This window comes from Panthera uncia, assembly GCF_023721935.1.
Source record: "Panthera uncia isolate 11264 chromosome D3 unlocalized genomic scaffold, Puncia_PCG_1.0 HiC_scaffold_8, whole genome shotgun sequence".
NCBI classification, from domain to species: Eukaryota; Metazoa; Chordata; class Mammalia; order Carnivora; family Felidae; genus Panthera; species Panthera uncia.
In genome coordinates this window covers 74,813,400-74,825,262 of record NW_026057586.1, presented here as the reverse complement: position 1 = coordinate 74,825,262, position 11,863 = coordinate 74,813,400, and the positions used below count along the sequence as shown (strand labels likewise).

Below are 11,863 nucleotides of genomic sequence, written 5' to 3'. Positions count from 1 at the left end.
TGGGAAAGAAGGAACTTTACTAAGTTACAGGTTTAAACGTGAGCCACACACATCGACAAGTCCTTTTTGATCTCAGACCACACTGCTTCTGCAGAGAATCAAAGAACATTTCAATTTCATGCACTGAAAGATAACCACCATTCTTTGAAGAACTCACTAGAAGAGCTCTTAGGCCCCTTACGCCAAGAAGGGTGTAAGTTCTCTCATTTCTCAGTGAGATGCTAAAGGCGAGTTAGTTTGCCTCTCTGCCTCCTCCTCTGTAAAATGGGGATAATGCAAATATTATAAGGTAATGCTCCAAGTCTAGCTGTAATCATACATTTCTTATTTCCAAACTTTAAGGCAGAGTACTAAAAAAGCTGTTAAGTGACAATAGGGCGCTGCTTTTAAGGGAAACAGGAAGTCTCTGCAGCTGAGCTCTAGGGATTTCAGTTAGTCCATCCATGACCAGGTGGTGTGAGTAGTCTAACTCACTAGCATTTTCTGCCAGTGGCTGCAATAGTCTGGAAGAGGTTGCTAATACCAGGTTAGCAAAAACCCATCAACCCACTGTCAAGACCAAGCGCTCTGGGGCTTAAGGAGAACCACCTCTGGCAAGGAGAATATATGCCAAGTTATTGCTTTCACAGGTTTTTAACTGCTTCTCTCACCTTTAAATAGGCCATCGTGAGGAGTGGCAATAAGGTAAATGGCACCAAATAGAGAAGGGCAGGCTGGGCTGCTCGGTGAATGCGAGATGCCACAGTAGCGGTGAGCAGACCTATAAGGAGAGAAAAACACTCGTGAATAATGCCAAGGGGCCAGCCCCGAGAGAAAAGAACCTGTAATATGGCTGCTGCTTGCCAGGGTCTTCAGACTGGACAGCTCTACTGTGACACATTCTGTCCAATAGGTAGGGTATGAAATGCCCAGCCCTAGCAGTTAAAGAAGCGTGGGACACTACAGCTTTAAAAATGCTAGCATTGCAAGGACGCGTGAGTGGCTCAAGCCCCTTTCTGTGCTCAGGTTCCTGGTTCAAGCCCTCACTTCCGCACTGAGCGTGCCTGGTCTTCCTCAGTCTTGTGAGGTATGTGATGCCAGACTCGGAGGCAAAAGACCTGGGTCCAAGTTCCAACTCTGCTACTTACAAAAGCTGTGTAACCCTGGCTACGGCACTTCACCTCTCTGAGCCTCAGCCTCCTCTACTGTTCAGTGGGGCTAACACCACTTGCCATGCCTGTCTCTGAGTTTTTGTACTGAAATGAACCACTATGCTGTAGCCATTGTAGGTGCAGACAGGTTACCGCTATTCCTAGCCCAATCACACAGGTCTCTTACTGTTGGTCCGTAAGTGAGCTGCCTAGAGAAAAACTAGCCTAGTGAGAGTCTGAGATTAGAGGTGATAAACATATTAGAACAAATGAAGGGAAATACCTGTTTAAAAAAATGGGAAATTAAGCAAGACATGGATTAACTTCAAGCTGAAGATTTAATTAGGCACACAGACTGATCCATGATCACTGTGTGGTAGAACTGACCACACTCTTCTTCCAATGTTCTTCAGAGATTACTGCTGGATCGGGCTGACCAGTAAGGACAGCACCTGTCATCTCACAGGCCACTGTTACTTGTCCTTCGTGGTTGTCTGTAGTAGCAACCACAGTTACCGCACTCCTTCCATCCAGCGTCTACAGCTAGAAGACCTGATTTAACTCCACGGGTTGGAGGACAGTTAGTGGATCACGTGCCTCTCCCACTGTCTTACCTACAAAGTATCCAATGAGGGTGCAGTGAAAGTAGGAGACCTTCTGCATGCGTCCAGAGATATTGGCGGGTCCAGAGGCACCGCAGGAGTCACCGTTGGCTTGTTTTTTGTAGTTGTCATAACGAAGGACAAAGCACAACAGGAGTCCAGGCATCACGATGTCCCCAATGCCCAACATAGAGAAGTGACTGCCGGTGGAGCTGGAATGCAGTGGCACAGGTCAGGGATGCCACCCTCAACAATCCCATTTCTCCTCCTGTGCAGAGTCATTTGTCAGCTTTTTTTAAGAAGTTGGACTTACCTGAATGGGAGGCAATCTCTAGCGGTGGGACAGCACTAGTTTGTAAGAGTTTAGAGATTACAAGCCAGAAGAGTACTGACGATGAATGTCTTTAACCAGGCTCCCTCACTGCTTTAAGAGAGCACCTCTAAAGTGACTGCTAAAGTCGTCTGTTTAAGTACTGTCTCCTCTAGAAATGTCAAGCAATTCAGTATTTGTCACACATTCACTGCTGTGACTTCAAACAAGCACCTGACTACTACCAGACACGGATATTAAAGCAGCACAATTTTTTCCAAGATTATATTACCAGCCACTGTATAATTTTAGCATTAGGACATATTTTTACAAACATCTTAGAAGAAAAAAGGATCCAGATTCTCCTGTGAATTCCCTCCAGCCAACTCCAAAATATGGTAACAGTAGTAACATATGGTTATTTGAGAACGTTAATCAATAATAAAAAGTAGCACCTGTATCATTTAGTTACAAATCTTTGCAAGTCAAATCAATATTCTCTTTCTCATTTGTATAATGGACAGATGACTCACAACCCTTTTCCAGTCTAGGATAAGAATGCTGATGACAAAGACCAATCAAGGAGCACAGAGGCACAGGGAGAAGACAGTGTATTAACCATCACAAGATGAGGCCCAACATGCTAGTCCTACCTGGGAAAGACCAGTTTTCCAGGCAGAGACAGGCGAGGAACATCACGCCCAACATTGGGCCCCAGGTGGAGCTTCCGGGATAGAACGTCAAGGGGATTGTCAGCCGGTTGTGTGGCCACCTTCACCATGACATTGCTATTGAAGATGTAGGCGGAGAAAAACACCTGCCGAATGGAGAGACGTCTTCAACAAAGGGAGCTAGAAGCAACTTGATCTCAGCATCAGCCCTCCTCGTTCTTAAGAGCAAAGTCTCAGAATACTACATCATCAAGCTTTTTTGACTGCATGTTTTGGAGGTGAAAGAAAATCTTTGCTCCCAGGGCAGAGAACTTTGCCTGCCTGCTCTCCCCCCACCCCAAGAGACACACACGTACTCCAATTAAACACAAAAGAGAGCAGTGGCTTCAGGGAAACAGACACTTACCCAAAAGACATCATAGATTAGAAGCCCTGAGAGAAGCAGGCAGGAGACCTTGAGGCTGGGCAGGCGGACAAAGGCGATCATGGCGACACAGAGACCCATGGCCAGGGCTGGGGAGGAGGCCACAGACACTGGTCAGTGTGGAGCAGACTCATCCTTTTTCCACAAGCTATTCTGCTTATAAACCTAACAGTCTCTAAGTCCCCTCAAAAGTCAAGCAGCCCAGTTTAAGCTCCAAGACATTTACACCCTACTTGTGCAAAGTGCCCACTTTAGCCCATTCTGACGGGCTGGTTTTCGGGGACATCCCTTTTCTCATGCTCTTGGATAGTGCTCAACTGTGTAAGACCCAGGAGATTGTTTTGAATAATAAAGCTCTGGGGTACCTGGATGGTTCAGTCAGTCAAGCTTCTAATTCTTTTTTTTTTTTTTTTTTTAATTTTTTTAAATGTTTACTTATTTTTGAGAGAGGGAGAGACAGAGCATGAGCAGGGGAGGGGCAGAGAGAAAGGGAGACACAGATCTGAAGCAGGCTCCAGGCTCTGAGCTGTCAGCACAGAGCCCGACGTGGGGCTCGAACTCACGAACTGTGAGATCATGACCTGGGCCAAAGTCGGTAGCCCAACCGACTAAGCCACCCAGGCACCCCAAGTGTCCCAACTCTTAATTTCAGCTCAGGTCATGAGCCAAGGGTTGTAGGATATTGCCCCCTGTTGATCTCAGTGCTGAGCATGGAGCCTGCTTAAGATTCCCTCCCTCTGCCACTCACCCATGTGCATGTGCTCTCTTAAAAAAAATTTTTTTTTGAATGATAAAGCTCTAAGCCAGGCCTGGTTTAGGACTTCTTAGCTCTGTTTCCTGTCTCCCCCACCCCTGAGGATACTTCCTCCTTGCTCCTGACTTTAGCATCTGCCCATACCCAAGATTAAGCCCCCTTTTATTTACTCAGCAATTCATTCTTCTATCCTGGCCTTTTTCTCTTGTACCTCTCAAAATCTGACATATGCCGTATGTGTGCGTGTGTGTATGTATGTATACATACATACGTGCACACATATATACATACATACATGTGTATATATATAATTTTTTTTTCATTCTCGCTCAACTAAAATGTCAGGTCCTTGAGGGCATGGTTCCCTGCTGTACCACGGGACTCTAGAACAGGTCTGGCAGATGAATGGTCTCTCCCTGTCTTCAGCTCTCCTCCTCCATTCTTCTCAAACACAGGTCTGATTAGGTCCCGTAGCTGCTTACACAATTCCAGTGGATCCTCATGGTAGTGGGAGGATAGTGGGATGAGAGTCTGACAACGCGGCCAGGCACTGACAGGGAAGCACAGGAGGGTGCTTGCTCTCCACTGTGCGGCCCCCCGCCCTCAGTGTGCACCGATCACACCTCTCAACACCACTGTGTTCCTTCCTGTTCTCCACAGAAGGCCCTGTCTCAAGCTCCTTTACCTAGAAAATCTATCCTCATTCTTTTAATTAAAAAAAAATTTTTTCTTTAACATTTTATTATTGAGAGACAGAGCATGAGCGGGGGAGGGGCAGAAAGAGGAGACACAGAATCTCAAACAGGCTCCAGGCTTCAAGCTGTCAGCACAGAGCCCGACGCGGGGCTCAAACTCATGAACTATGAAATCGTGACCTGGGGCGAAGTCAGTCGCCCAACCGACTAAGCCACCCAGGTGCCCCTATCCTCATTCTTAGGTCAGAAAACTCTCTTTCAGGGAGTCTTTCCTGATCTATCAGATTAAGTAGGGTTTTATTTTTTTCTTTTTGACACCACAGAACTCTGAAATCTCTCTCAACTTGCTCACCCATTCTGTAACAGTGTGATTATTTATATACAAGCAAATTTATTCCTTAAATTTGGTACTCCTGGTTGACCAAAACCATGGCTTGTTCTTTCTGTGAAGCCCCAGCACTTACCAGAGTAGATGTTCAATAAATATTTCCAGAATGAATGAAAAATTATGTTCCATCTACTTTAAAATTACTCCAAGGAAAGTTAGAAAAGTGAGGCCAGATTACAGATGTGTATCATTTTAACAGAATTGGTGGTAAACTGTCAGGACATGTAGCTAAGTGGGCAAATACAGCAGTTTGGCAGACCCTGGACATGTCAACTCAACTCATGTTTGGGGAGTTCCTACCATGGGAATGGTGTTGCACAAACAAAAGAGGAGAAAGACCATTCCTAACCCTGGAAGACAGTGCTAACACTGGGAAAAAGAACAAACTATCTTTATTCTTCCTCTGTCATACTGTTATCAAGCACTCGGTGATCTCCACGCTGTGTACTGCAGTATGCATTTTGGAGAGATGTGGTCGAACATAATTTCTGATTTTACGATAATCTAGGATGTGCTTGTTTTACTAGGGTCTCCTTTATTTTTTTTATAAATTTCTAAGAACAGAACCAAGGCCCACGATATAATCAACCCATATGCATTTTTTTTAAACAGGGTTTCCCATTATAATGATCTCCAGAAACAAATAGTTGGCTGTGCTGTGAGTCGATAAACAGGGCACTGGCAGGGATAAGCTCAGCTGGCCTGAGGAACAACAGTGGTCAGCGGCGGGTGGGAAGCCCCTGGGGCAGAGGAAGGGGTGAGGGCAGTAGGGTAGCAAGCGATCTGTTCAGGAACGTACAAGTGCAAACGTGGGGTGCAAAGTGCACCAAGGGAACAAAGGAAGAGATGAAAGCCTAATGGACAGACCAGGGACAAGTGTGTGGCAGTAAAGGTCAGAGGGCTGACTGATGATAACCAAAGGGGCAGGTTCCCAAGGTTAAATGTATATGCCTCTGTGACACATGCAGGTGACTGGTCCGTTCCAGAATTTTTCAATTTACCATACAGTCCCTTAACCCTAAACTGGGAGAAGCCTTTACAGGCCACAGGGTCTAAGCATCCACTCATTGCTTTGTCACTCCTCTTATGCTGATCCTACCCCACCTGAGTCACAACCAAACACGGACAAGACAGAACTGCTCAGGGACATTGTCATTCTATCTCTAATCTTCCATACAAGAAACTCTAGATTCGTTTTCAATTTATCAGTGTTTCATCACGTGCACTCCATCCACGGCCATTCTGTGTACCACCCTTTGTTGTTACAGCACACCTCGGTCACACTTCCCTAGTTTGATGTGCGTCCTTCTTCACTTTCTGTCCTTCGCACTTACTCTTCACTGCCACTGTAAACAATTCACTTTGCATCATTTCCTGCCTTACAGTCATTAGGCTCCCTACTCTGATGGATCAAGTCTAATTATAAGTCCCACAGCATTGGGCACAACTCACGGGATGGCGTGTCCCCAGAGTCTGTCTTCCTTTGTTCCTATTTCTCTCCAGTTAAGCTGAGCAATACCCTCTTCCCAGTCATGGCAACCAAGCGTCGCCAGCTGTGCTGTGAGTTCCACATTTGAAGCAGAATGCATCCCTTCTGACTGTTTCAGATAACGAGTATCACTCCTACCCCCAAAAGAACACTGCCACAATCTGTCACGTCACAGGAACATGCCCTCAAGTATTCTAGTTTGCCTCTCTTTTTCTCCATTCTTTCATTCAAGTAACTCTTCATAATCTTACCTCCTCCTTAGCACTTTTCCAAGCCAAAATTAAGAGAAGTGATAACTTTCCCTCATTCCATGCTGCTTGAGAGACTCAAGACTCTCCCAAATGGCTTTACCAACAATCTTCACTTTGGGTTAATTTACACTTAAAATTAACCAAAAACGTTAAGAGTAGTAAATTATTAATCTTAGCCACTTGTCTAGAATTACTTTCAACTTAGTATCGATATAATCTTTGTGTCGCTTTATCTTCCACAACCAGTAGGGTCAGGGACAAAGACAATGACACCAAACCAAGCCAAAACGTTCTTGAAAAGCAACATGCAACCTGTAAATTCTTAAGCAGTGCTCAGTTCTAAGATAAAGCATCTGTAAATAGCTAAGCCCTATGTGGACTAAGTACCAGCGTCTAGCATTTTAAAACAAGAAAACAAATCAATTGCTAGATTTTTGGCACTGAACATTTTCTAATCACAGATTAGTACCAAGTGTATTAGATGAGGGGGCTGAACTAGACATCTGTTCAAGACTCTTCTAGTCCCTGAGCTGGTCAGTGGATCCACACTGTGAACCTGGTTTAACGATCCCTGAACAGTAAATGTGTGTGCACAAGATTCATCAGCTTTTAGCTAATGCGTGATACCACCTATTGGTCAAATTCTCTCAAGATTTCCCAAATTTAAAAGGTTAATTTGCCAGATGAAACTGAAAGTAGATAAAACTCTAGATTTAGTTCAAGAACACACTGAAACGTCTTCTTACTATTAACGCTTCTTAGTATATAAAAGCCTGAAAACACACTTCATGCCAGGGCACCTGGGTGGCTCAGTCGGTTGAGCGTCTGACTTCGGCTCAGGTCATGATCTCACGGTTCATGGGTTCAAACCCCGCATCGGGCTCTGTGCTGACAGCTCAGAGCCTGGAGCCTGTTTCAGATTCTGTGTCTCCTTCTCTCTTTGCCCCTCCCCCAGCTCACACTCTTGTCTCTTTCTCTCTCAAAAATAAACATTAAAAAAATTTTTTTTAAAAACCATACTTCATGCCTTGCCCTAAAACAACCACATTTATAATTGTCTTCACTTTAAATTAACTTCAAAGAACAGGCTTTAATTGAGAAACATTCATTCAAAAAAATTCTACTACCAAATTATCACTGCCTACAAGATGATTTCTGATTGTGCAGAGAAGTCTGTAAAGATAATTTCCATGTCAGAGAAGAACCTATTTCAAAACATTAAAGACCATGGCTAGAAAGCTACATTTTCTGTAACAGCAGAAAACAAACATCAAACACTAGAATCTGAGAAACAGTAATTGTAAGAAAAGCTCAGGGGCGCCTGCGTGGCTAAGTCGGTTGAGCATCCAACTCTTGGTTTCGGTTCAGGTCGTGATCTCACGGTTCGTGGGTTCGAGCCCCGTGGGCTTGGGATTCTCTCTCTCTCCCAGTCTCTCTGCCCTCACTCGCAGGGGTGAGCACGCGCGCCCTCTCTCTCTCTCTCTCTCTCTCTCTCTCTCAAAAATATATAAACTGGGGGCGCCTGGGTGGCTCAGTTGGTTAGGCGGTTGATTCTTGATTTTGGCTCAGGTCATGATTTCATGGTTGGTGAGTTTTTTGTCCCTGTGTCAGGCTCTGCTATCAGTGCGGAGCCCACTTCATATCCTGTTTCTCTTCTCTCTCTCTCTGCCCCACCCCCGCTCTCTAAAAAATAAATATTAAAAACTATCATCAAAATAAATTTTAAAAAAGCTCAAAAGTTCTTTTTTTGGGGGTGGGGAAAACTCTACTCTTGGTCACGGGAAGTTCAACCAGTGCAAACTGGCAGGGAAAAGAGACTCCTGGATAAATATATATTGGGGAATATCAATAATGACAAAAGGTGATGGAAACGTCTACATGTTAGGGTTGATTAGGGTTTGGGGAACCTCACTGGACACTCAGAATTTTAGCTGTCAGGTGAATTTCATGATGGAAATGTATTTCTGATGGTGGTCACTGGGAAAATAAAGTTGCCTCTTATGGGCAGCTTTCTATCGGCCCCACAGTCTAGAGGAAATGTTGCAGTGAAACGTACTTTGCAGCTATCTTACAGACAACTGCTTACCCCATTCTGCTGTCAGCGAGTCTAGTAAGCCTGGCCCTGGCCCCTGCCCCTGCCTGTAAAGGTACGATGAAGAAAATTCTGCTGACTTGTTCTCAAGTCTGTGTTTCAGATGGCTGTGTAAATCAGTGTATCTTGAAAAGAATGTCACCTTCTATCATGCCAACTTTTTCTTTTTTAGTGACATACTACTAGAAAATAGGTATTTTTCTGTTCTATGCAATGCCTGGGAAGAGTAGACGAGAGTATAAAGAACATTGCTTGCTGTTTTGAGAGGTATCCCTTTTTGGGTCAGCAGCTTGGTAAATTTAAAACCCTCAGCAAAACCTATAAATAGTATCATGTGTGTCTGGACACACGAATAAAGGGCTCCACGAAAGCAGAGTCACCAAAAGTTAGTGGGATTACAGAGAACCTCAGACCACAGAGGGGGCTGACAGACTTCAGGTAATTTTTTTTAATGTTTATTTTTGAGAGAGAGAGAGAGAGAGAGAGAGAGAGAGGGAGCGAACGAGCGTAAACAGGGGAGGGGCAGACAGAGAGGGAGACACAGAATCTGAAGCAGGCTCCAGGCTCTGTCAGCACAGAGCCCGACGTGGGGATCGAACCCATGGATTGGACCATGAGATCATGACCTGCTGAAGTCTGACGCTTAACCGAATGAGTCACCCAGGTGCCCCAAGACTTCAAGGTAATTTCCATACCATTTGTCATCAGAAGGACTTTGGGTTTGCCAGTGTTGAGATGAATCGATGTGGTGATGATTCAGGTGATGACTGCCCTATATTACTCTAATCAAAGCAGTGGCACCTGAAGCTTTTATCATCTCATTTCACATAATATTTGTACGGGGAGAATCATCATGCTTGCAGTATTCTTATGGATTGGTGTTTACAGAAGTGGACTCTTTCATTTAAGGACATTAGCATAAAACAGTTTCTCTTCAGAATATATAGCTAAAAGTCATTTTATATGGACTGAAATAATCTGGTTTAGGTATTAACCAGCTAACGAGCATTTCTAAATAGTTTTTGTTCAAAAGTAGTAGAGGAGAAATGTCTGTGCTGCCTGCTTTCTCATCAGGAAGCACTGATTTAGGTGAGACTGAAGGATATAATCATAAAAGCAGCTATGAGATTGATGTGGACTAATACTTACTATCTCTACTCCCGTCATTATCATGATTAAGACTCCCTAATTTTCTGTAACAGATTTAAAAAGAGATTAGGCTCTTTGAAAGTCTTTCAAAATCACCTACATGCTTTTCAGGTTAACAAGTCCTTCTTCTGCAGAAATCAAGACTTAATCTCAGGAAAAGTCAAACACACACACTTGCTACTTCGTCAATACTCTTAATACCTAGTATATAAAAATAGGCATTTACTCTTCTACAATAAGCCAGGCAAGCAATTTATGTGATTTCAGATCTAACTTCTTTTTCTGAACTTATTCTTTATCAACCTCCACAAGCACTGAAGTATCAAACACCAATCCACAAGAATACTGCAAGCACTGATACTAGATTTGGGAAATTTAATAGTTCTGGTAACTACTTAAAAATCCTAAACACTGGGGCGCCTGGGTGGCTCAGTCGGCTAAGCGTCCAACTCTTGATTTTGGCTCAGATCATGATCTCACGGTCGGTCCTGAGATAGAACACACACATGGAACCTGTTTAAGATTCTCCCTCTCCTTCTGTCTCTCTCAAAAACAAACAAACAAACAAACAAAGAAACAACCTAAACACTGCACTTCAGGATGCTTATATACATTCCAAAGCAAATGATCACAGAAATGTTTTTTTATAAGGCAATTTAAGATGCTAAAATAAGAGACCAAACCGGTCAGAAATCAGCAAATATGAATTATCACATGGTCAGGCAGATTTTGACACTGTTTTCCATTCTGACTCATTAAAGGCCTCTAAATAAATCTAAGGGGTAATGTGGTCTGCAACCTCATGGAACTTTTTTTTAAAGTTCATTTATTTATTTTCAGAGAGAGAGCATGTGCAGCAGGAGTGGGGGCAGGAGGGGGAGAGGGGAGAGGGGAGTCAGTTTCAAGCAGGCTCTGCACTGTGAGCGCAGAGGCAGATGCAGGGCTCGTTCCACAAACCATGAGATCATGACCTGAGCTGAAATCAAGAGTCAGGTGCTTAACCAACTGAGCCATCCAGGTGCTCCAGGAACTACTTTTGAGTCTCAAGAGCTTGGTATATGGGAGGCACTCAATAAAAGTGATGAACAACAACTATGACAACAATTATATACAAACAAATTATGTATTTATAAAGTTATACATATTTTATATAATATTTCAGTATTAAATATTTTCTGAATACGTGTAACATTTGAAGATGAACGAACAGTAATACTGATAGTTTTTATTTAGAGGTAATTCAGTGAATTTTAACACAGGCGTAGACTTATATAGCCACCACCACCCTCAGTGTGTAGAATACTTGTATCACCCCAATAAAATCCTTGAGCTATAGTCACACCCTCTCCCCCACACAACCACTTGTCTGTTCTCCATCACCATAATTTTGTCGTATTGTTTTTAAAAATATTTTTTGCTGAAGAAGTATACTGGATATCTGTATGATTTACAATTTAAAAAGCGCTTTCTCTATAATCATCTCCTGTGATTAAAATCACATGTGCCATTTACCTATAGCTTTACAGAGCTCTCAATCCACTCTATAGCTTGTTTCCTTACAATACTCAGTTTCTTAGAGTTTTTCACTAGTTAACTTGGCACACATAAATTTCAAATTCTTGAACTGGTACAAGACAAAAAAAAAAAAAATACCCTTGAAACAAAAGAGTAAGATTTTAGTTTTCCTCAAGGTTTAAAATTTCCTCCTTATCAAGATTATATTACTGATTCTGGATCACACGTGCACACAAAGTTTAAAATCCTTTTTGTCAAGTTCTATCTGATTTGACCATGAGCAGAATATTGCGATACAAGTGTGAGCTACTCCTGAACTTGAGGCGTGGACCGTGAGCATCACTCTCGCTGGCTCTGTGCTGAGGCAACACTGAATGACAGTTCCACAGTTAA

At 43.3% G+C, this 11,863-nt stretch overlaps 1 protein-coding gene across 2 annotated transcripts in view; it reads right to left on the bottom strand.

Moving 5' to 3' along the window:
• SPPL3 (signal peptide peptidase like 3) overlaps positions 1-11,863 on the bottom strand; it is a 152,192-nt gene that overhangs the window by 9,767 nt on the left and 130,562 nt on the right. For both annotated transcript variants that reach the window (XM_049619225.1, XM_049619226.1), the window contains exons 7-10: positions 3,120-3,226; positions 2,696-2,859; positions 1,745-1,944; positions 651-760 (exon numbers count right to left, since the gene is read on the bottom strand). In XM_049619225.1, coding sequence (XP_049475182.1) covers positions 651-760; positions 1,745-1,944; positions 2,696-2,859; positions 3,120-3,226 — 581 coding nt within the window. The remainder of the gene's footprint in view (positions 1-650; positions 761-1,744; positions 1,945-2,695; positions 2,860-3,119; positions 3,227-11,863) is intronic.